The 26,056-nt window shown below is 35.8% G+C and overlaps 2 protein-coding genes across 4 annotated transcripts in view; both read left to right on the top strand.

The window, feature by feature from the left end:
- The window catches only part of CENPK (centromere protein K), a 57,809-nt gene extending 40,721 nt beyond the window's left edge, over positions 1–17,088 (top strand). For 2 of the 3 annotated variants that reach the window (XM_042987638.1, XM_042987637.1), the window contains 2 exons: positions 5,263–5,311; positions 17,027–17,088. In XM_042987638.1, coding sequence (XP_042843572.1) covers positions 5,263–5,311; positions 17,027–17,031 — 54 coding nt within the window. In that variant the 3' untranslated portion in view covers positions 17,032–17,088. Of the gene's footprint in view, positions 1–5,262; positions 5,312–14,577; positions 14,595–17,026 lie in introns of those variants that run through there. The other variant, XM_042987639.1, reaches the window with a different exon arrangement.
- A 216-nt stretch (positions 17,089–17,304) lies between these two features.
- Positions 17,305–26,056, top strand: part of ADAMTS6 (ADAM metallopeptidase with thrombospondin type 1 motif 6) — a 296,246-nt gene continuing 287,494 nt past the window's right edge. Inside the window, exons 1-2 of the mRNA XM_042987636.1 lie at positions 17,305–17,403; positions 19,603–19,967. Of these exons, the coding sequence (XP_042843570.1) occupies positions 17,307–17,403; positions 19,603–19,967 (462 nt within the window). The 5' untranslated portion in view covers positions 17,305–17,306. The remainder of the gene's footprint in view (positions 17,404–19,602; positions 19,968–26,056) is intronic.

Genomic DNA, 26,056 nt, shown 5'->3' with positions numbered 1-26,056 from the left:
AGGAAAAATAGGAAGACTTAAAAACTAGATAAACATTGGAAGATCAGTAATCAGAAGAGAAATAGCTGTGAGTGGAAATGACTCTGGGTTTAGAAGCAACTTAGTGAATATGAGATTTTGGTTCTTTCTTGGAAGTGAATATTAAAACTTCTCCATATGAGAAGGAGGACTAGAATCAAGGTCTCTCATTAAAGCTAAGGGCTTGAGTGAGTCTCTTCACAGTCAAAACCTTGTGAAAGGAGATCTAAAACAAAAACTACTGAAGATTATAAAGCTGTGAGTGTGAGAAAGTGAAAGTGGCAACGATGCAAAGATACAGCTTTATGGCCAGGAAGTAAGTGGGGATATTTAAATACCCAGTGTTGCTTGGATAAGTGTAATAGCCAGTCTCCAAGATAAATGATCCTCCTCTGCTGGTATTCATGTCCTTGGGTGGCCCCACCTCCACATATTGTGTCAGTGTTGGTCTCTGTGACCAATAGAATATGGCAAAGAGACAGTGTGCAGCTTCGAAGGCTAGATCATAAAAGACACTGCCTCTTCTATCTTGATCTCATTTGGATTGCCAAGTTCTTGAAGAAGCTTGACATCATGATATGAGAACACTCAAATAGCTTGTGTTGAGGCTCATAGGAGCAGAAACTGAGGTCTTCTGTGAACAAAGCATCACTCTGTCTCAGCTGTGTAAGTAAACCATTTTCAGCTTTCAGATATCTAACCCTGGCCTAAATCTTGACAGCCTCCTCATGAGAGACCCTGAGCCAGAACTCTTCAGCTAAGCTATTTCTGAATTTCTGAAACACTGAAACTATCAAAAAAATAAATGGTTATTGTTTTAAGCCATTAACTTTTGGATTATTTTATTATATAGTAATAAATAATTTTATCATGGAGATGCTAAAACACCATAATAACTGCTTATGGACTTGGGGATGGGAGAGACTAAAGCAATTTTAAAACTCCTAGGTAAAAGGGGGTCAAAGTAGAGGGTGAGGAAAAGAATAAAAATGACAAACCATAAACATAACAGTTTTCCTAGTAAAATGACCAAACAAAAATGTTAAATAAATGAAGGAATTTAATGCAAAGAGCCAGAGCAACAGATTTTGATTTTTGCGTCTTCCTACTTTCTAAGGGAACTAAATTTGGTTTGGGTAATCCACTTTTGTCTACAGAGCCATGTATTTAGCTAAACCAAGCATGGTTGTCTGTATCCCCTTCTTAGTGATTTATTTAAGAATACATTTGGTGCAATATTGACTTAATATATATGTCTTCTGAGGAACTTTTGGGATATATATATATATATATTTTTTTTTTTTTTTTAACTGATTAAAAAAATATACAGGAGGAGATGACTTCTTCTGGTGGATGTTACTGGGTCCGCATGGAACATCTGGAACTGTTTAGCCATTTTGTAACCATAAGTAGAGCTGCCATGGACAAATCTGGCGTATTTAGTATGGCAGAGTCACAAAAGAGAAAGAACAAATTCTGATAATGTTATTGAGCCAGTGAATTAGTTGACCCTAGAGGTGCTTTCCTAGGGAACATGATATATAAGATAATAAATTCTCCTTCTGGTTTAAGTAAGTTGAGACAGATTTTTTATGTTACTTGAAACTGAAGGTATCCTAGCTAGTAGCAACATCCAACAATGAAACATTGACTCTCAGTGAAATTAATTTTATGGAACAATCTGATGAAGACTTTAAAATATGTATTTTGAGGTTGTTTGAGAAATTTTTCATCTAAAAAAAGCTAGAAATTATAACACAAAAATAGGAACAAATGAAAGAACATTTGGCTATGAAAAGGAATTAATTACAAAGTCCCATACCTGATTAATATAATTTAAATATAATTCTATAACTGAGATAAACTCTTAACTGGATTGAGTCAGATTGATTTAATAAATTGAAAGATAATTTGAAGAATTCATCCATAAAGATAAAAAGATAAAAATTATGAAGAGCAAATAAGAGATATAGAGGACAAACTGAGGAACTCCACCAACATAAACCTTCTTAAAGAATAGAGAGAATGCTGAATACGTAATATTTGAGTACATAATAGCTGAAAAATCTTCAGTATGCAGAACAACAGAAGTGCTCAGAAAAAGATGCTCACTGAATTCTGTGCAAGATAAATAGAGGTAAAACCACAGCATGAAATCGTTTGCAAAACATCAAGGAGAAAGAGAATACTAAAGGTACTAAAGAGAAAAGATAGTTTAGTAAGATAGAAATAGCAATCATATCTTTCATCTGCAACAACAGATGGTGAGGCTGAGGGGGGTAAAAAGGTCATCAGCCTAGAATTCCATAACAAGCTAAACTATTCAAGAATGAGGAAAAAACAAATTTTCTGACATAAAAACTAAAAACCTTTCCTACTGCATACTCTCCCTAAAAAAACTCGTAGCAGATATACTTCAAGAAGAGAAGTTAACTTCGGAGGATGGGGGATAAAAGAACCACATAACTTTATTTAATATCAGCTAATGAAGGGGCGCCTGGGTGGCGCAGTCGGTTAAGCATCCGACTTCAGCCAGGTCACGATCTCACGGTCCGTGAGTTCGAGCCCCGCGTCAGGCTCTGGGCTGACAGCTCGGAGCCTGGAGTCTCTTTCCGATTCTGTGTCTCCCTCTCTCTCTGCCCCTCCCCCGTTCATGCTCTGTCTCTCTCTGTCCCAAAAATAAAAAAAATTAAAAAAAAAAATATCAGCTAATGAAAGGAAGACATGTAGAAAGAAATTGTTTCTGGAAAAGATGTTGCAAGGATTTCTACTTCAGAACATCTGGTTATTCAAACAATAAATACAACCTATGTCTAAAGGAAAAATCCCTACAAGGTACCAAGTTTGTATTAGCATGTTCATGGTGGGAAGAATAGCAGTTTTTCCACATTGTTACCATATACTATATGCACATAAGTTGTGATGTATCTTTAGGAATCAGAAGTAAGGAATGAACTTTTGGTAGAAAGTTAACTTATGCAAAAATACTTAAGGTTTTTTGAAGACAGAGTTGGATTTCCCTCTTATTTTAGGGTGTAAAGTGTTCATTTTGAGAGTTTATTTGTTTTGAGAGAAAGCAGAGAGAGAGAGAGAGAGAGTGAGAGCGGGGCATGGACACAGAATTCCAAGCAGCCTCCACACTGTTAGCAGAGAGCCCAGTGCGGGGCTCTAGCTCATGAACTGTGAGATCATGACCCGAGCCGAAACCAAGAGTCAGATGCTTAACCGACTGAGCCACCCAAGCACCCCCATGATATGTATTCTTATTGTTGAATGGCAGTAAGACAAAGAGATGTTTTTGCTTCAGGACAATTGCATGTTATAAAGAAACTATGTTTGCTTTTTTCAAAGAAAAAAAGTGAAGCAAGTAGTCAAAAATCTCTCTAAGAGCATACAAAGAGTCCTAAAAATCAAAGAAAAAAAGTTAAAATAGACTATCTTAGAATTAGGAATTTCTATCTACAAACTCTGTCTTCCTTTAAAGGGTTAGAAGGTAATCCATAGAATGGGGAAAGATATTTATACTATCTATATCCAACAAAGGACTTAAATCTGAAATATATACTGTACCCCCAAAATCGATAAATAGAAGACATTCATCCCAGTTAAAAATTATCCTGGTAAAAAAAGTTAACAGACACTTCACAATAGAGAATAAATATTTTGACAATGTTTTAACAATAAAGGAGATAGAATCTGAATCCATTCAGGCTCTGTAACAAAATACCACAAATTGGGCACTTATAAACAACAGAAATTCCTTTGGCACAGTTCTAGAGGCTGGAAATCTGCTATCAGGGTGCCAGCATGGTCAGGTGAGGGTCTTCTTTCTTGCTCCTAGTGCCTTCTCACTATGTCCTCACATGGTGGAAGGGGGAGGGATCTCTGTAAGGTCTCTTTTATAAGAACACTAATTCTATTTATGAGGATTCTACCCTCCTGACTTAAGCATCTCCCAAAAGTTCTACCTCCTAATATCATCACATTAGGCATTAGGATTTCAACTTGTGAATTTTGAGGGTGACACAAAGATTCAGACTATAGCAGAGAGGAACTCTAGTTTCCAGCTAAGATGAAATAGACACACTTCTCCCTATTTCTCCCACTAAAGCTTGGCACATTATATGAAGAATACATGTTAAGAAAATTGAAAAGTGGACTGAAAAAAACATACTGGCTAGAGACTTGGTGAATTGTGGTTCCATTTGCTGCATGGAAAAGACAGACGAACATGTCTAATTCTGTTTATATCACAAGAAGTTCGTACTGCCTTATAAGACACAGCCAAGTAGACATTTAGCTCTCAGAGTCATTGGCGTATAGATGGTCTTTAAAGTCAAGGAAAAGCATACATTAATCAAAGGAAAAATCAGTTGATAAAGAATAGAATGGGTATCGGGACTGACTCCTGGGCATTTTACTATTTAGAAACTGGGAAAAGGAGGAGAAAGGACTATGCAGTCATACAAAAACTAGAAAAGTACAGTATATCCAGAAGTTGGGAGTGATTGATTCAATTGAATGTTGCTGGGAGTTCAAGAACCACAAAACTGACCACCAGAATGGCAACATGGATGTCAGAAAAATCCTTAGGTGGACTTTACTGAATTCTCTATCATTTGAAGCTCTATCATTTATGTCACTAAATTATGTAGTGTATTGCATTTTCCCTTATCACACTTTCATATTGTTTCCCAATTTATGAATTTATTGAGGAAAAGAACCTTATATTTTGTTACTTCTTAGCCTTCTGCACAATGCTAAAGAGTGGCACTTATTAGCATATTGGGGTTTTTATTTTTATCTCAGTAATATACTTTAGCTTCATCTTCTCTTTTTTGAATATTAGATATTGTATAGTATGGTTATAAACCATTGATTATACTCACTCTTTTCAATCTGTTTTTTTCTTTCTGCTATTGCTCCCATATGCTAATAAAAAAGTAAATAAGTAAATAATAAGTAGTTAAAGCTGTTTTGCCTCTGAAATTTCAGAAATTGCCAGATTAATTGTAATAACAAATAACAGTAATCTTTCTTTCTTTTTGTAAAATTGTGAATTATTCCCACAATACAGAGATTAAAATAATAGATAATAGAGATTCACATACACTCAATACATTGAATTAGCCGACATTAACATTTTATGATAATTCCAATTGTTTTATTTTTCCAATAAAATTTTATAGATTTAGTTGATGCCACTTTGTGCTCCTTAATTTTGTTCTTTTCTTTCTCCCCCAGGTTCATTATGATGTTCAAGATACTCTATGTTCTTCCTATGAATGCTTTTGTAAGTCTGACATATATATTTGTTGTACTATTAAGTTTATATAAATTGCACAATATTATGTACATCTTATCCCAATTTGGATCAACATACCCTATTGAAGCATTTCAACTTCCAGTTATATAATTTATTCATGTTGACATTTTTGTAGATTTAATTCAATTTAGTAATTCCAAGCAAGCATAAAATCAGAATTCATCTCATTTTTCTGAAAATACAAGCAAACAGTCTAATTTTAAGAAATGCCTTCGTTTTGGAGAGCTGGCTGGCTCAGTTGGTTGAACGTCTGACTCTTGATTTCAGCTCAGGTGATGATCTCACTATTTGTGAGATCAAGGCTGGAGTCGGGCTCTGCGCATACAGCGCAGAGCTTGCTTGTGATTCTTTCTCTCTCTGTCTCTCTCTCTCTCTGTCCCTCCCTGACTTGTGTGCATGTGCATGCCTGCACATGCTCTCTCTCTCTAAATACATAAATAAATAAACAAACTTAAAAAAAAAAAAAGAGGGGCACCTGGGTGGTTCAGTCAGTTAATCCGACTTTGGCTCAGGTCATGACCTCACAGTTCATGGTTTGAGCTCACATCCCTCTCTGTGCTGACAGCTGGGAGCATGGAGCCTGCTTCAAATTCTGTGTCTCCCTCTCTCTCTGCCTGTCCCTTGCTCACACTCTGTCTCTCTCTCAAAAATAATTAATAAACATTAAGAAAAACAAAGAAATTCCTTGGTTACTAAGTAAAAAAATTAAATCTAATTTACACGCTAAGACATTAAAAATTGTAAGTTAAAAGTCTGTTCTTACCTCTAAAAGTTTCTCGGTCTCTATTCTTGGGCTCTCAAACTCTTCTGCCTTTGCTCCTATTTTTCAGTCTCTAAAATACATACATAAATACATACATGGTGTGCATCCATCCATCTATCCATACATACATACAAATTACCTTCCTCTCTCAATTTTCTGTTTATTCCTTTTTTGGAATCGTGAGCTCCTGACCTGAGCCAAAACCAAGAGTCAGATGCTTAACTGACTGAGCTACCCGGGCTCCCCTAGACTTAACATTTTTCATCAATTTATATATGTATGTACTTTTCTGTGTGAATATTCTACTTCAGTAAAAAGTTTTTAAAAAAGAGACAAAAGAGATAGATTAACTTAATGTAATATGTGGATCCTGATTTCAATACAGCATTTTTAGGCGTTTATTTGCAGTTGAGGGAGGTCATCTGATATTTGCTGAAACTAAGGAATTATTAATGTTTTAAGAGTAAGTGTGGTATAGTAGTGGTTATTTATTTTTTGTCCTTATATTTTAGAAGTACAACTTTATTTAGAAATATTTAATGGATGCAGTGAAATGTTATCTGGGATTGGCTTCAAGATAATCCAGTGGGATGGAGCAAGTAATGGGAAACAATTGGTCATGTGTTGACAGTTTTTAAAACTGGATTATGTACAATTTGGGGTTCATTATATATTGCTCTGCTTATATGTATGTTTGAATTTTCTGTAATGCAGTTAAAATGTACATACATATGGACACACATATAAAGTTAAACTGACACTTAATTGCTCATGCTAATAATTTTTCTCCCTTACTCATATTTTTCTTAGTCATTTGGAGGAGAAAAGGGATGTTGGAAATTTTTCATTACTCTTTTTAGACGCAGGATGGCACTGTTTGAATAAGTAATTAGCCAATGTCCACTTCTCAATGAATATGCTCCTTTCCTTTACAAGTTTGATACTTTTAGGGCAGTTTGTCTTAGTTGACAGCAAAAACTTTCCAGATAACTTGTAGAGATAATACTACTCACACATTAACTTTAGTTTCCTGTGCTGGCTGTATCTAATACCTATTTTTTTATTTTTAAGGTTTCTGTTCATAACTATTTAAAAGGTAGCTTCAGGCAAAAACAGCTCTGTGCCCACTCTTAGTTGAGAGCAAAAACTTTCCAGATAACTTCTAGAGATAATACTACTCACACCTTAACTTTAGTTTCCTGGGCTGGTTGTATGTAATACCAGTTTTTTGTTTTGTTTTTTGTTTTTATTAATGTTTAGGTTCACAACTATTTAAAAGTTAGTTTCATGCAAAAACAGCTCTGTGCCCACTCTTTTTATTTTTTGTGTTTACAATTATTGCTAGGAGATTAGTCATCCATGTATTTTAATGCAAATACATCTATCTATCAATCTTCTATCATCTATCTATCTCCATATGAATCCTCGTTATTTAAAACTGTCAATGCCAAGCACAGAATGTATTTCTACATTTTCAATGGCATTGAGCCAAATACTACTGATTAAGGTCAAGATGAGGACTATTGACTGTGGACAGATGCTTTCCCCTTTCAACCCTCAGAAAAAGAATGGAAATAACTGTATTCTTGGATGTTCTCAGTCTGATTCATGCCTTCTTTTAGCCAACTATTCATGTATTCACCAGAAGAATTACACCTACTACCTCCGGTGTAGGAAGAAAAAAAAATGTCAAATGAGCAATAATGTTAGCAGAAGCTTGAAACTTAAGAGCGGGTATTCAGAAAGGTCCTCCTCCCCACCCCCTTCCCTCCGGTCCAATTCCCCTTTCTGGTTCTGGCCATCGGAAATTGACTTGGCGGTAACTACCGACTGGAATTTCAAGGCGTCAATACCCCGCTCCCCCGCCCACCGCCCCCCCCCCCCCGCCCCCTCCAGCCTCGGAAACTCTTAAACCTCTCCCTACCCTACACTCAACCATAGAGACAGATAAATGATGCAGCAGATTACACCGCTAAAAGGCAGCATTTGTCCTGAGCTATTTTCACATTTTTTCCTGTTTCCGATTTGTGTGCCAGACTTTGTTTGCTTGCTTAGGACATGGAAAACATATTTGGGCATTTCCCCCACAGTTTAATGCCAGTGGCTTTCTCCCAGCAAATGAAAGTGAAAGTGCTACGTTGTAGTGGAGTTTTCTCCCTTAAAGTATGGACTGGCAGCTGGTGTGGAGGGTGGTGTGGGGGTGGGTGGGAGGGTGGGATTGGGAAGCTTGAAGAACCAGTTTTGAGGTTTTGTTTGTTTATCTTGAGATCGCAGCAGGGTTCCTGGTTTTTTTTCCCCCTTTTTTTGGGGGTCTGACTTTGGATTTATTTTCATTTGGGCAGTCACTGAGATTTCATTCAGTGTACCGACTTAAAAAAATACACTCCACTTGTAGCTTTCCCCGGTTGCACTTTAAAACACCATCCAGTCTCACCCTCATCTGGAAATAATGCAAGCTTCTCTCTTTTCCCCCCGCTCCCTCCTCCCCCACTTTTTTTTTTTTTTTTCTTCTTTTAAAGCCCCACATAACCTGAAGTCGGTAATCAGATGGAAAATGTGCTGGTCTTAGTTTACTTTAGTCCACTCTCCCTGTTGGTGGCAGTTTTACTTGTTGAGGTGTATTGAAAAAACAGGCATTTTATGCACATGTAGCTATTGAGCTTTGAAATCTGCCACTGATCTAAGTGTGCTGTAAGTTTCCTCAAAGACACTCATGTGCAACTTTTAATATTTTTGTTGTGTGCAGTTAAAAAAAAAATTCACAGAGAAGGCAACCAGAGAACTTAACAGTGACACTAATTCATCTAAAGTCATTCATCCTCTCCCTCCCCCTTCCTTTTTCCAAGAAACAACTAGTCACAAACCAGGCTAGAATTTCTTAAAAGAGGAGGAGGAAGAAAAAGAGGCGGAGTGGGGTAGGGGACTGAGTTTAGAAGGGCCAGAATTTCTCTCATTCACAGGGTGGAAAAGTTGACATTGTCTAAGCCCTTCTGAATGGCTGGTAGTTGGTTACCCCGATTGTACCTCTACCTCCCCTCCCCCTCCACGTGACGACCCAGGACACATGCGCACCCGACGCAGCCCGGCACATCTGCAGACTGACGTCAGTGTGCTCTGCCTCCGAGGAAAAGCTGCCAAAATTTTCTCCTGCTGCAATTCAAGTTGGCTGGGGGCCGGTAGTGAGATCTAGGGCTACTTCAACAAAACTTTGCTGCCCTTCCTGCTCCTCTTGTCTTCTTTTCTCTTGATACCTTTTGATGCTCTTCACATGTTATTTGCATAGCAAAGGCACTAAGCTGTCCAGGAAGAGAGGGCACCACTTCCACCCCCAATAAGCCTTTTTCCCCCCTTCCTTCCTTTCTTTTTTTCCTTTCCTTTTTTTGGAGGGGGGGTCGAGAGAGAAAGGGGGTTTGCAAAGGCAGCATCTCAGGATGATAGCCTGGATGTGTTGATGGCATCTCTTTTATTGCCAAATCGGAAAGTCCGTTCTCTAAAGCCCGGGTTAGCCAGACTATAGGGTTTTATTCTGGCTGCAGAATAAGTAACTGACTGCTGTGGCTTTGCAAAGGGGGGCAGAAAAAAAAAAAAAAAAAAAAAAAAAAAAAGAAAGCAGAGAGAGTACGTGAGTCGTCCAGTGCAATCTCTATTGTTTGAAACTTACTTTTTATCAGAATTTGAAGATGAAAACGGTAAGGAAGACTTAACAATATTCAATGAAACCGTTTTTTTTTTTTTAATTAAAACTTGTGCTTTGCTTGTCTTCCGAATAGCGCGTAGAAAACTTTTTCTCTGTGTGTGTGTGTATGTGTGTGTATGTGTGTGTGGTGTGTGTGTGTGTGTGTGTGTGTGTGTGTGTCTGTTTTTAATGGCAATGAGTGAGCTTGACTGAACTCATTTTACAGATAGAAATCTTTTTAACTCCAGACTAGTCGGGAGTTGGAGAATTCTGGGTCTTGCAAGTATTTTATGATGCCAAAAATACACGTTTATTGTATGGATAGACATGTTTTGTGAAATATGACTTGATTATGATGATCGTGGTCTTTTAACTAATCACCAAATAGTGATTTGGAAGTAATAATGATGTGTATTTTAAACTGATTTCTAAGAAAAAACTTCTGCATTTTATAGTTTCATGTCAGTGTCTTAAGCAGTCAGACAAGTGCATATTTTATGCCTGGGCTCAGAGAGCAGAATTAATGTGCTAGCTATAGCCCCGATGCTCTAGGATATGTTAAGCTTTTAATAGGCTAATCAAAGAGATGGAAGCGTGTGTTTTTGATTTACTTTTGGCCACTTGGGACGTCGTGCTAGACTCATAATCCTCCGGAGCCTTGAATATCTGGGTATGTCTGTCTATATGGTATATGGGATCAAAGTTCAGGGATTTGGGGGATGCAGTTGGAGTGCTGGAGGGGTTTTTGGAAAGGTGCCTTTTGATAATGTGTACTACAATTCCTGTCTTTGGTAATTTCTTTCCTTGTTGTACTAGAGGCAAAGAGAGTGAAAAAGCGCACTGAGAAGGAACAAGAGAGTGAGTTTCTTACTCTTGTTTTTATTTGAGCTGCCGGTGCAACGCGTTTGGGCCAAATGCCAACTGTCTGGGTCACACGCGTTTTATCCAAATAGATTTAGCGCTGCTGTCTGGAAATGGGCTGCTGAATGTTAACTTTAGGATCAACTCAACCAGGGCAGCTCAGACTGTTACCCTCTGTCTGGGTGAAGTGGGATGGGGGTGCAGAATGGACAAGGAAAGGGGAAACAGAACCATTGCTAGGAACTTTTAAAAGGACAGTGGAGTGTGATTTTCAATATTTTCTTTTATATTCAAATTTCTTGTGCTGATTTTCTTTTTTTCCCTTTTTTTCTTTTTTCTTTTGTTTCTTTCTTTCTGTTTGTAGCTTATGTTGATTAGACCAAAATGTACGAATGACAGTTTTCTAAATTCATGACAGGGAAAGAAATGTAACATAAAACTGGTGTAGTTGAAGGAAATTGAGAAAATTAATTTTGGAAATAATTGTTTTCCTATGTTTCACCAAAGTGGTAACTACATTTCTGGTTTATATTAATTTCATGCTTAAAAATGATCATTGGTGTTTTGGATTTTTGTAGAATAGCATATAGAGGGAAATAACTTGATTTCAAACAAATCAAATTCATTCATCTGCCACAAATGGCAGCAAATGAAATCTCTCTTTGTGGTATTAATATTTTGGTGATACTCAAGGGGAAAAACCTCTAACCTCAAGACTTGAAATATTTTAATACTCTTCGTGTCTGGGCCACTATGTTTAAGATTAATTTCTACTCTTGTCTACTCTTACCACTTCCTCTTCATTTCCCTAGCAACCACTAGTAGCTACTAGTGGTTTAAGATGGACCTCTATGCCAAATCCTACCCTGTATATGAATTTTATGAGAAAATAAAGACAGCTAACATATTAAGAAAGTTAATAGCACCTTCTTGGGGGAAGAAGAAAAGGTGGAAAAGGTGGATAGCTCTCTTGGCTCTACCAAAAGACACTTGATTATCAACATTTTGTAATAGCCTCAGAAGAAAAAGTGTTTCTATTTTTCAGGAGAAAAGTTATAATACAGATAATATATATTTAACTTTCCATCTGGAAAAAAACAGTTTGGGACTATATGTGATTTAGGGCTTGATTTTTGTAGAATGATGTTTTGTGTTTTTGCTTTTGGCGCATTTGCTTTTCTTGATAGGTAAGTTTTGAGTGTGTTTAATTATACTTTTGGAAACTAATCTCACAGAGTTTATAAATGATCTGGGAACCTTTGTACTTACAGCTTAGCAGTATCCTTGGCATTCAGTAGATGACACTAAATGTTTGTTGAGAGAATAAATGGCAGATGAGAAGTTAATTTTCACATATAAAAGTTAAATATGTGAAGGGAGCATAGTATTGTTGGTTCCTCTGTGAAGACCAAATCAGCCTTAAAATAAACAACCAGAGTTAAAATGGATGAAAGAAGTTGCGTAGGATGTTGTACATGTTCTTTAGCTCCATAATAATAGTTCATGAGAGGAAATTATTACCTTGGCTACTCCCAGATCCCCTGAGTAGGAAGCAAAGATGATAGAGGAAAAAGACAAGTAAGTACCCTTCAACTAGGGAGACTACTAAAGGAGTCACTGTAGAGCAAGTTGTCTGATCTGATTTCTACTTAGCTGGTATAGCTTTGATCTGTGGAAGCAGGTAAGTAATCCCTTAACTTTATTGGCTGGTACATTTGTGTTAGGGAAAAGAACATATGTGAAATCAAAGTAAAACGGAAGTTTTCAAATTTAAAATATTTGTAAGCCCAGTTATCATGACCTAAATTCTTTATTATTTGCTCTAAAAGACAATACAATGGAATTGATTGATTTCTGTCATTATATTTAAGTATTCCACACATTGGTGGGAAAGAGGAACATGAAACTATATTTGAAGGAAGGCCTTTGAAAAGTGATGAGTCAGATAGGGAGGAGAGGGGGCTAATATTTATTTAGCCATTAAAGGGAAGTGTGTGGACAGTTTATATCATGTGTAATCTAATTTAATCTCTTCACAAGTCTTTGTAAAGTAGATACCATTATCATGGCTTTATTGATGAGGAAATAGATCCAGAGAGGTTAAGTAACTTGGAGTCAAGCCAGGACTCAAAGCCTTTGTGCTTTACACAACACAGTAACACTTCTCCTATGTAATGTAAAGAGTTAATACATTATGATTTATGACAATTATGTAATATTTTAATGTTAGTGTGAATTTTGGAAACTATATTTGAAAAAGTCAGTGCTTATCCATATTTGTTTATAATATCCAGATTAACCTCTCCAGCAGGTGTCAGAAAGTAGGTTAACCATTCATTTTTATTGTGTAGGTAACTAAGAGAGGTTGATATGTTAGTTGTTGTTGATTTTAGTTGAGCTTGAGCCAATTCATTTATTTACTATTTAAGTTCCTTCACTGGCACCTGAGGTGGGGAGGGAGGGAGCGTTTAAGAAAGGAGAAAGAAACTCACATTTATTGGGTGCCCATGTGCCAGATACTGTGGCTAGGGGTGGAAACAAGATTGTCGCTTTGGTTTAACTTTGAAACTCCTGCTCTTTCTACTATGCACCAAATGTGCTTTTTACTACAAGTCCTTAAATCAAATGTTAGTCTACTTCTGGCCAAGTAGTTACATATTACTTTTTCTCTCATTGCTACTGGCTTACTTAACTTGGGCGTTTACTGGACAGTGCTAATAATTGTAAGAGTGGAGGTTACAAAACTGAAGAGCAGGAAATTTCTCAAGGGCAAAATAGTTGTTCCCTAAACCCAGACAACTCTGTTTCTGAGCCCAGAAAAATGGGAAAAAAGAATGAAGGGTTCATACAAATATATCACCACTAATAGAAAATGAATTCAAATGTGTTAATTATATATTCCTTAAAGAAAAATTAAGGCATATGAGGTTCTCATTTAATGTCAGACATTATTAGGCAAAACGCTCTGAAAAAAATTAAAGCCCTGAAGGATGAATCTTGTTCAAGAAGTGACAGTTATACTTCAATATCTCATGGGAAGGTTTGGAGTATGGAGACTGTATTTAAGTAGATTAGGAATCAAGATAACTAGATTCTTTTCTTTACTGCTATTGACTAATGGTGTGACTTAATCTCTCTATAGATTTTTGCTTGAGTAAGCATATGTCTTGCCTAAATCATTGTAGATATAATTTTGAGATGAAACAATTATTGTGTATAAAGTTGTTTAAAATTATTCACATTAATTAATACCATTTATTATGAATGTGTTACTTAACAGTGGTTTTATGGAACTGCTATTGAATATTTAAGTTAGAGTGCCTTAAATTGTACGTGTGATATGGTAGAAAGAATTTAGACTTTAGAGACAGATTACCTTCTGTATGACTCTTGCCTCTGCTGTTTTTTCACTATCTGACCACTATGAGCTTCAACTGCTTTATCTGTAAGCTGAGAGCTGCATTAGTTATCAATTCTTGCAAAACAAAGCAAAAAAAGTCACCATAAATTTGGTGGCTTAACACAACACACATTTATTATCTCACAGTTTCTGTGGTTCAGGAAACTGGGCATGGCTTAGCTTTGTCCTGTGCTTCAGGATCTTTCAATGAAGCTGCAGTCAAGATGTTGGCAAGGACTCAGATCATCAGAGAATGCTTGACTGGGGAGGGATCTGCTTCTAAACTCACATATTAGTGGGTAGGATTCAGTTTCTCACAGGCTATTACATTGAGGGCCTAAGTTCCTTGCTAGTGGTTATGTAAAGGCCACTCTCAGTGGCTTGCCATGTGAACTCCTCCAAAAGGCAGCTTGCTACATCAAAGCCAATAAGGGAGAGAGTCTATTAGAATGATAGAATCTAGTCTACTAGATAGTCAGAATCTTTTGTAATATAATCACTGAAGTGATATTTTCTCAACATTCTATTGGTAGGATCAAGTTACTCAAGGGAAGAGGATTACACAAAAGTGGATATCAGGAGGCAGAATCTTTGGGGCCATCTTGCAGGCTGCCTGACATAGTGGTGATAATACCTACTTTATAAGATTGTTGTGATTATTAAAAGTAACATATATTTAAAGTTCTCTTTGTTTTTGGTCTGACCTTAAACTACCTTTCTAGATGATACCTGTTAGTCTTCTCCATAGGAATCAAGCTTACTATTATTCCTAAAATGATTTTCCATTTTTTTCTTGCCATCTAGACTTTGTGGAATCTATTTCTTTAATTTGCAATGACTGCCCCTATCAGTTTCACTTGTGAAATTGTGTTCATCTTCCAGGGTCTATCCCAAATACCACTTTTTAAATAAGATTTTCTTGACCCATCCTCCTCTAACTCAGAAGTCATTTTCCTCATTTGATTTCCTCTTAACACTTTTTCATAACTTTATTATGGCATATGTCAGTCTGCCTTGAATTTTTTTCTCTGTTGTTTGGATTATGAATTCCTGAAGGGCAAGGATTGTGTTAATTTATTCCGTGTCCCCATATTGTTATAACATTTTTTAAAAAGTTTATTTATTTTGGGGAAGGGGGAGGACAGAGAAAGAGAAGGAGATAGTGAGAGGGAGAGACAGAATCCCAAGCAGGCTCCACCAGCACAGAGCCCAATGAGGGGCTCAATCTCATTCTGAGATCATGACCTGAGCTGAAATCGAGAGTTGGTGCCTTAAAATGAATGAGCCATCCAGGCACCCCTGTTATAACATCACTTAAAAAAAACAGTAAAGCAATATTTGTTGATTAATGAATAAGTTTTTCCAAGATTCAGCAGTGTAATAACTTGTAGAGACAGAGTTTTCAATGGTTGTGGTTGTTTTATATGTTTTAATAACCAATATTTCTAGCACCATAGGGAATGAAGTATTCTACGTAAGTTAATTTTCCAGTTAACTACAAATATCCTTTTATATGCATGAAGTGATTTTCTTTTAATCACTAAATAGTGATTCATTTATTTACTCTTTTTTTAACCAACAAATATGTAAACATTTATTATATAATCCTATACACTAGGAATTTGGGACAAAAATCTTTCTAATACTTTTTGTGTTCTTCTCTGTACTAGTAGTAAGTTACCTTAGTAAAAGTAATTTATTCTTTAAATCCTGACTCAGACAGTATTTTGAATATCAGATATTGAGCTATAATACAGTCATATACATAATAGGAACTGTTGAACTAGTTAAGGACCATTTGCCTCTACCCCAAAGTGTATTACTTTAGTTGGGGTTCTACAACTAATTTTTAGTTTTCCTTTCTTTTTTTCACTTTTGTGCTGTTAGTGAGCTAGTTTCTTAGTCCCTTTGCTATTTTCTTCTTCTAAACTACTATGTTCTAGGATATCAGGTAGTCACATATGCTCATGTTCTGTATAAAATGTAAATTCATGGACTGTGAGTCAAAAGGAAGGTGCATGAGATAGAATAGGACATCTCTTGTGATACCTGAAATGAATTTTTAAAAATTCTTTGCAGAAGATGAATTTCTTCTCTTTTCAGTTACATTCTAGATAGTTGAAGTTGTCTCATATGTGTTGCTTTTTTTTTTTAATTTTTTTTTTAACATTTATTTATTATTGAGAGACAGAGAGAGACAGAGCATGAGCATGGGAAGGGCAGGGAGAGGAGGAGACACAGAATCTGAAGCAGGGTCTAGGCTTTGAGCTGTTGGTTAGCACAGAACCTGATGCAGGGCTCGAACTCACAAACCATGAGATTATGACCTGAGCTGAAGTCGGACATTTAACTGATTGAGCCACGCAGGCGCCCCTCATATGTGTTTCTTTTTAAGTCATATAAGACTTCTAGATAAAGTCAAGAGTTATAGTAAATATGTTTCAAATTTTTAGAAATTTAGTTTGTGCTAGTGTCTGAGTGTTCACAGATAGCTGCTACATGTCACTATGTATTTGTGGATCTACTCTAAGAAAAAATGATAAGTGCCTCATAAAGCAACAAATCAATCTCTGAATATGAGTGTGCTAAAAAAGCACATTAAGGAATGGGATCATATACTGTTTATCACTTACATAATGAACTTTGATTTTGAAGTCACGGTACCTTTTATTTTATCAAAAGGACGTTTAGTCACTGTACTCACACGTTGTTTTCTTCAAAGTTCAAAAAAAAGAATTTTTATGATTCCACTTCACATTCCTTCTTTGATTATTAAGTAGCTCTGGCATTGTTCTGCTTACGATTTAGGTTTCTAATTGTTTAGTCTTGTGAATGTTTATTTAGACTATAAAGAACAACAATGATCTAATTTAACTATATTAAGTCATTTGGTAGTCTTTGTCCTTTGGCAAGCATTCAGCAATATAGTTCTGTAGATACAAGATATTTTTCATTTAACATAATTTTTTTTTGTTTTTCTAGGTTAAAAAATGGCCATACTATAGTAACTAATCAGCCAAATGCTTTGCTTATGAAAATTTTACCATCATTGTTTTTTTCCTTTTGGATTGAGAAAATGAACCCAGATATAGAAGAAAGTACGAGATGTTGGAAAAAAGTACCTGTTAAGCAGTGGAACATCTAATAATTAATTTGCAAGAAATTTTAAAGAAATAAAATTGTTATGCTTCGATTTTGGTATGATATTGACTCTCTAGCACATAGGTAGCCCTCCAAAAAAAATCATCCAATTTTCTAAATTATGGAAATTTTGTGGAAGACGTTGACCTGGATTTTGAGCCTCATCATGGCTTCATCGGAATGTCATAGTGACCACAGACTTTCATACAGTTCTCAAGGTAGGAGTCCTGCTTTTGAAAGTGACAAAAAATTTTGCTGTTAATTTGACGAGAAAAGATTCTGAATATTTAGTTTGGGTGAACATTTTCTTTGGGATATATAGTGATAGGAATGGAGGCCTACTGCATCAATTCAGTGCTAGTTTCATAAATCTTAAGGGCTCTAAGTGGACTGTTTATAACTTATACTAGCATTTAGCATTCAGTGTATTTTAGAGTTGACTGGTCTTTCTTAGAAGATAATAGACCCAGGCCTTTTCTCCTTTTGAATCCTAAACTTTAATAAGCTCATTTGTTGCTAGGAGTTACAGGCAAGGTCGTGTTCAAAAGAAATCCAAAGGTTTATGCTATTATAAAAGAGCAAGAAACCAGACATATTCTGATACAAGATCCTTCTAAAATGGACCCTTAGTGGAAAAATGCTTTCCAAACTGAAGAATTCTGAAATGAGGACTAGAATCTGAGTAAAAGAGTAAAAGTGGTAGGAAGTTCAACTTTTCAAACTCTAATCCATGGATCTCTGATTTTGAATCCATGAAATTGAACTTTATATCATAGAAAAGATCTTAACAGAGGTCCCAGGAGTGAATAACATTTTGTTTTCCATCATCACGTCTAATCTTTATAGAATTATTGGCAGAATACCTTTTTGATTCCCCTCCCATAAATCTATAGGAACTGATAATTTTTTGGTACAGATGAGCCAGATTTTCAAGGCTATTTTGGATTGATGTCTGTGTCTAGAAGTCCTATATGTATGTAATGTAGCTTCTCAAAGTATATTAATAAATCCATAACATTTAGCATGAATTCTTATTTATAAGAAGTGAACAATATTGTCTTTTAATTTATTTCTATTTGGTCATAGTCTCATGGGAGTTTATATTTGTTGGGAACTCCATGTATAGACAACGAGGCAACGGACAGACATTTGGTTTTCCTTTGTGGTAAACCTCGCTAAAGAAAGTTGTGGTTAAAAAGGTAGAATGGAAATATTAAGTACACCTAAATGAGGAAAACATATTTAATATCCTCCAAATTTCTTTTTGTCAATCTGATGAATTTTTAACAGCTTTATTACAGTACAATAAATATATAATTTACTTATTTAAAGGCACAATTCAGTGGTTTATAGTATATTCACAGCCTCATATAACCAATTCTAGAATCAGTCAATTTTACTACAATCAATTTTAGAATATTTTCAACACTCCAAAAGAAACCCTGTGCCCATTAATAGTCATTCCCAAACTCTCTTCAAAGTACTCTCCACCCCAGCCCTAAGCAGCCTACTTAGGCTACTTCTGTTTCTAGAGATATTCCTACTGAATACTTCATACAAAAGGAATCATATAATATGTGGTCTTTTGTGACTGGTCCCTTCTACTTAGTATAATATTTTTAGAATGTTAGATAATTAACTTTGATAATGAAGGCAGTCATTATGAAGGTTCATTCATGTCATACTATGTATCAGTACTATGCAGAATAACATTCCATTGTGTGAATATACCCCATTTTATTTATTCATTCATCAGTTGATGAATATTCAGGTTATTTCTCCCTTTTGGCTATTATGAATAGTGCTGCTATAAACAGTCATGTACAGGTTTTTGTGTGGATATGTTTTCATTTCTCTCGGGTAAATACCTAGGAGTGGAATTGCTGGGTCAGATGGCATTTCCATGTTCAACCTTCTGAGGAGCTTCCAGACTTGTTTTCCAGAGTCGCTTCTGTATTTTCCAACTGATGATTAAAAAAAAAAAAATTTCTACAAGGCTGTAGAAATTCAATATTAACTTTTTTGGATAACTTTCACAAACATTTTATCCAGGCTAAATTCTATTCTTTTAAATGTGTGTATTTTTCACTGTTATTTATTTCAATATAAAATATTCATATTTCCTATAGAATTTAGTTTTTAGAATCCACTAAAAAATAAATAGAAAAAAGAAAAATAGTCCTTCAAACTAATTTTAAAATGATGTTATTTTGAGGAATAAATGGAACTTAATTCATCATTAGATTTTAAACTTCATCTTGTTTAATATAACAGTTTTTGTTCATACCTCTCACATATGATGATGCATAGTTTTGACTGATAGAGTTTTTGTTGTTTATACTGCCACTTCTTTGTTCTGTTAAATTTTCTTTTCTTCCATGTGTTTTTTCTGGATTCTCTGCCTTGTGATTACAAAGAGGAATTCCTGACTTATCTAGAACACTACCAGCTAACTATTCCAATAAGGGTTGATCAAAATGGAGCTTTTCTCAGCTTTACTGTGAAAAATGATAAACACTCCAGGAGAAGACGGAGTATGGACCCTATCGATCCACAGCAGGCAGTATCTAAGTTATTTTTTAAACTTTCAGCCTATGGCAAGCACTTTCACCTAAACTTGACTCTCAACACAGATTTTGTGTCCAAACATTTTACAGTAGAATACTGGGGAAAAGATGGACCCCAGTGGAAACATGATTTTTTAGACAACTGTCATTACACAGGATACTTGCAAGATCAACGTAGTACAACTAAAGTGGCTTTAAGCAACTGTATTGGGTTGGTAAGTAGATGTTATACTTTTTTAGTTTCTGATGGGGAAATAAATTTACAATGTAAATGTCTTTCCTCAGATTAATAATATATAAAGAAATGGTTTAAGTAGGGAAGGTAACAGTCTTATTATTATTATTATTATTTTTGTTATTTCTGCTGCCTTTGCTTTTTATAGTCCTTTTGGTAATGTTTGCATTGACCTTTCAAAGTAAGGACAATTTCTAAAACCCTATATTATTTGTAAAATGAATTGAGTACATAGTAGTGTTAGGCTTTATATATAAAACAATTTTTTGAATAAGAATAAGGTATCCAAAATAAATCTGTTTTGAAACTTTTCATATATTAAAATGACACTTGCTATTAAATATGATAGAAAAATGCTGTTCCTAGTTATCAACACTGCTCTCTGTGTTTGGCATCAACACTAAGTATGCCACTGATAGTTTTAACAGCATGGTGAAATGAACCAATTTGAGATTTAGGAAAAAAAAATCAATTCCATTGTGAGATGTGCTGGCAGAGAGTGATGGGGATATGAAGGGGAGTTAGGACATAGTGGAGATAATGAAGGTCCATGTAAGGACTGTGCCCCTGGGAATACACAGCAAAGAATGAATTTAAACCACATTTTGGAGAGAAAATGCAGAGGATTTGTGTCTTCCTAATGTTTTCTTCCTATACATTAGTATGATTCCTAATAAGACATATAGTACATAGTAGGTATTTAAAAATATGTTTAAAAATTGAGATAAAATTGAACTGGGTGTGGGATGAAGGAGTGAAAGTAATTGAAGGTGGCGGAGGCTTCTTTTTTGGGTGACACGTATATGAATTATACTAGTTAAGAAAGGGAATGCCACTGGAGCGCTGGATTGGAGAGGAGTGTGATATAGTAAATGTGAGGAATCTGAAGAAATACGGTTGAAGATGTCTAAATGACATTTGGGAAATACAGCTCTGAAATTTAGGAAAGAATTTAATTCTGGAAGCAAGTAATTTGAGAGTCATTAAGTGACTGTGAAATTGTGAAAGATGTTGTTTGAGGAGTCAAAAGGGAGGGTAAAGTTGAAAATGGAAATTCTGCTACACTTAAGGGGATAGCAGAGTGTTGCCCATGTATTCTTCATCCTTTAGTAAGACTTTCTGTTTCTCATTCTTTTCCCCTCTATTTGTTAATACCTTTTTGTTTTACTTTGCTTCCTATTGAAACTGCATGGCCCATGTTGACTAACTTTGATTACTGAAGATGTGATCTGCCAGGTTTGTCCACTGAAGTCACTATTTTCTCCTTGGCAACTAATAAGGAATTTCTGAGCAGATACTTTGAGACTATGTAAATATCTTGTTCCTCATCACACTTTTACCCACCAAACTTAGTAACTCACACCTTCATTCTTATTTTACATTATGTTACATTTTAAATCAAATATAATATGTAAACAGGGTTTTATTTTTTTTAAATCCCACTTTTTAAATAAGCTCCACACCCGTGTGGGGCTTGAACTCACATCCCTGAGATCAAGAGTCAGCATGCTGTATTGACTGATCCAGCCAGGGGCCCCCTCAAAAGCCCTTTTAACCAATTCTGTTTTTATTTTTTGATTAAAAATTTTTTTCATGGTTATTAATTTTGAGAGAGAGAGAGAAAGAGCACACACCTGTGTGTGAGAGGGGAAAGGCAGAGAGAGACCGAGAGAGGAGAGAATCCCAAGCAGACTCTAAGCTGTCAGTGCAGAGCCTGATGCATGGCTCTGTCTCATGACCTGAGCCAAAATCAAGAGCTAGTGCCCCAACTCAGGTGCCCCAACCAATTCTGTTTTTTAATTGTTCTATATAAAATAATATCAATGTAGAGATCATTAGTGTCTTCTAATCATATTTCCTCACCCATTGTTTCATCATTACAATCCTTGCACCATAAAGACAATTCCTAACATTATTGTTTGTCAGTTGTTCAGAATATTGTCACATTTAGTTTTCTTTATATATTTGGGCCATGGCTTTCTTTTCTAGCTTTTATATTTCTAGAGTTTCTAACTACTGTTATTTTGTCTTATTGTAAAAAAAATAATGATTTCTTTACCAAATGATCAATATTATCCATTTTATTACACCTTGTATCTATTGCTTGGAATGTATCCCATTCTTCTTTGGAGGCATTTTTCTCTTGGAATCTACTGGTTTAATTAATTTTTTGAACTACTGTACATATCTCATCTTGGGATGCTTCTTTCCTAGTTAGTTCTATGTCTTAACTCTTTTTGAGTTACATCTTTTTGAGTTTACATCATGATTTTATTGGAGAACATCTTCAAGTAATTACCTCAGAAAATGTGTCTGGGAAGTAAAATTTCTGAGTCTATTTGCCTATTTTGAAGGTTACTGTTGCTTTTGTGTTTGGTTAATAATTTAGCTGGATGTGGAATTCTAGTTTCAAAAATCATTTTTCTTTGGAACCATGAATGGTGGAATTGGGAAAGGGAAATATGGGGCATCCAATTTATGATATGGCTTTATGTCTTAGGGAAAGATTTAAAGATCTTTAAAAAAATTAGCATTGATTCATTTTGGGTGACAGACATCTGCTTCTTGTTCTTTTCTTTTTTTTTTCCTAAGAATTTTCCTCAATGAAGGTGATATGTGATATGATCTTCTCTTTATCCTTTCTATTTCAAGAATTCTATTAATTTCAATTAATTCTATTAAGAATTCTATTCAAGAAGCTATGGGTCTTGTTTCCTTATCCTTACTTCATATTTAATGGATGCTTTCAGTGTAAAGACAGACACTCCTTCAGCTTAGAGAAATTGAAAAAAAATTTTCCTTAGTATTTTTCTTTTCTTGTTTCCTACCCCCTGCATTTTTGTAGCTGGTTCTTTACTTCCCTTGTCCTTCTCTTTTTCCATCTTTTTCTTTTTTGTGCTAAGTTCTATGTATGAGATTTATCCAGTTTTGCCTTCTTTTCCTTCAGTTGATTTAAAAATTACAAGCAGTCATGGTTCTAATTTTCAAGAGATTCCCTTTTTGATTGTTCCTTTCTTTACATTTTATTCTTATTTCTTAGCTATGCCCAGAGTTGTTTTTCTGCATTTTCCATTATTCATTCATCCACACACCAAATATTTATAAGTACCTATCATGTATAATAGACACTGTTCTAGGTGCTAGGAGTACGACAGTGAACAAAGGAGAAATCCCTATCATCACAAAACTTGTATTCTCTTGGAGAAGATACACAGTCAGATAAGTAGATAAAAATCACAGTATGTTGGATAATGATAAGTTCTCAGGTAGAAAAAATAGTGAGTAAAGACCTAAGGAAAATGAGGAAGGGAAGCTGACATCCAAAGAATAGGATTTCCAGGTGGAAATCTTCAAGTACAAAGATTTGATCTAAGAGTGTTTGGGGGACAGCAAGATTGCCCAGGCTGGAACTCAGTGGAAGAGAGGAAGTGTAATGGAAGGTGAGGTTAAAAAGACAACTGGAGGCCAGATGGTAGGTTTTAGAGGACACAGTCAGGATAAAATCCATGACTCCAAGCTTGAGGTCTGAGCAACTAGAAGAATAAAGCAGCCATCAGTTGAGATGAGAAAGACTCAGGCATTTACTGAGATGGAAAAGCTGTAGGAGGACAAGATTGTGGGGTGATATATATCATGAGTTCAGTTGGACATGTTAAACGTGAGGTGTTGTATAAGATGGTGGGTATACAAGCCTGGATTTGGCAGAGAAATGTGAATTATGGAGTTATAAATTTGGGAGTCATCAATATATAGATGACATTTAAAGCCAGGAGGTTATATGAAATTGCTTGGGGTGGGGGAATAATATAGATAGAATAAAGAAGAAGTTAAAAAAAAAGTGGTTTAAGGAAATGAACCTTTGGACACTCCAGGAGGTTAGGGAGCTCAGAAAGATGTGGAGGAGACCAAAAAGCATAGTGGAGTAAGAAAGTTGAAGGAAAGCCAGGCAAAAATCCTAGAAGCTAAGAGAAGGAAGTATTTCAAGAGAAAAATGCTGCCATTGGATTTATCAATGAGGAGGTTGTTGGTGACCTTGACAAAAGCAGTGCTGAAGTCATAGTGGCATTTGGAAAACAGAGAAAAGAGTACATACATAATTATTTTAAAGACTTTAGGAAAAGTAAGAAATGATCAGTGACTACAGTTACGAATGAGTTCAGAGGAGGTTAAGTTTTGTTTGATAAAGGTGGGAATGATTATGTGGAGAAAAGGAAAATTTCTCTAGTGATGTCCTTGATAGGTGAGAAGGGATGGAATCATAAATAGGATCACTGTCCTTAGTGATTAGGAGAGTAGACAGTTCATCCATAATAAGAGGAAATAAAATAGATTGTATGGATATGAGATGCAGGCAGGTGGGTATTTGTGTTGTAGGACTTTGCAGGAGGTTGTATGATGTTTAGTGGAATGGAACATGGCAAGATGAGGTATTAGGGGATTAAGAGGTATTAGGGGATTAAGAAAGTATAGAATATTTATCCAGGTGAGCAGGATACTGAGTGTATTAGAGAAACATAGTATAATTGCCTTGATGCATTAAGAGCACAGTTGAGATTATGGTTATGAATTTAAAGTGAGACTACTCAGCGTCTTGATGTATCTTTCAGTGGGCAAATGAGGCTGCAAGCTTGCAGGCCCAGAGTAGCAAAACTGATCTAATCAGAGTTGTGGGGTAGCCAAATAAATTCTGTGAAGGGAGAAAAGGGCAAGGGAATTGAAGGTGGAACTGAAGATGGATTAAGAGGGAAATGAGGACATTTAGTGGATGGAGGATAATGAAAAGGTGGTGGGATCACTGGGTTCTGGTGGGTGTAAAAGGACTAACTCTTGGAAGGGAGGTATTAGAAGGACAGTGCTGGAAAGACAGAAGGATGCGATACTTGAAATTGAGATTTGGGCAGGGTTGCAAATATTGAAAATACTGAATTCTAGGGTTGTACTGTGGGTCCGAATGCCTAAGATAAAGTGAATGACAAGATATTTGTTGAACGGGTTAAGGAATTGAGACAGCAATGGGTGAAGAGACCATCTCTGTCAGTAGCCCTTGACCTGGGGCCCATGAATGGAATTCAAGGGGTTTGTGAACTGGACTGGGGAAAAGTGACATCTTTATCTTTACTAATTCTTCACTGAAGTTTAACATTTCCTTCAATTATGAATATAGGTAACAAACCAATAAAGTAATAGTTCACCTCAATAAAAATTATAGATATTTTCATATCATGTTACAGTTTTTGTAGGTTCTTCAAAGGACTATTTATGTTAATTACTATTACAAAATTATGATAGCCATTAGATCCACTACACATCTTCTTATTTAAAGTCTTACAAAAAGCCATGTGTGTTCCTATAGTACATTTTAAAAATATTTTGATAATGGTATTTTACTACAACTGGTTTTCTTTATAATCCTATATATTTTTTTCGATGCTTACAATTTTATTCTGAGAAGTAACCCCTAGTCTTTACCCCCACTAGACTTCTAAAGTGATCTGGGGCACACACACAGAACTTTTAAGAACTGGTGACTTAAGATACTGAAATCAACGATTATTTCAGGAATGGTATTGCAGAGAGTGATTGATCCAGAAGCTAAAATCTTCAAGAAATGAGGAAAAGTGACTATGGGTCAGTAAGTAGATAACTGCACCTAATGGAGGAAGAAGGTGATGGCATGAGTTTGGAAGCTGGTGAGGGGTTTTTTGTTTTGGAGGCGGGAGAGAGCAGGGATTGTTTAGAAATGGCAGTGAATCACAAGGACACTTACCCTAACTCCAAGTCCAATAGGAGGCAGGTAGGAGAGAAAGCGGAGGATCCACCATTCCAGAGGATTACAGGGAAGAAAGAGTGTGTTTAGAGAGATTCAGGTGTTTGAGCAAAAAGAAGTGAATATTCACAAATGCAGCTGAGCGTGTTTGAGGAGGCACAGTGGATGTGTTTTAAATGGCGAAAGGGGAGAGTAGGATACGAGATCTGAAAACATGATGCACATAACCATATGGGGACTAGAATCCAGGGGTTGGGTCTTGGGCTTCTTGTAGGGTTTGTGTTGTCAGGGAAAGAGGACAT

Source organism: Panthera tigris, chromosome A1 (assembly GCF_018350195.1).
Source record: "Panthera tigris isolate Pti1 chromosome A1, P.tigris_Pti1_mat1.1, whole genome shotgun sequence".
In the NCBI taxonomy this organism is placed as follows: Eukaryota; Metazoa; Chordata; class Mammalia; order Carnivora; family Felidae; genus Panthera; species Panthera tigris.
This window is presented reverse-complemented; position numbering and strand designations above follow the sequence as displayed.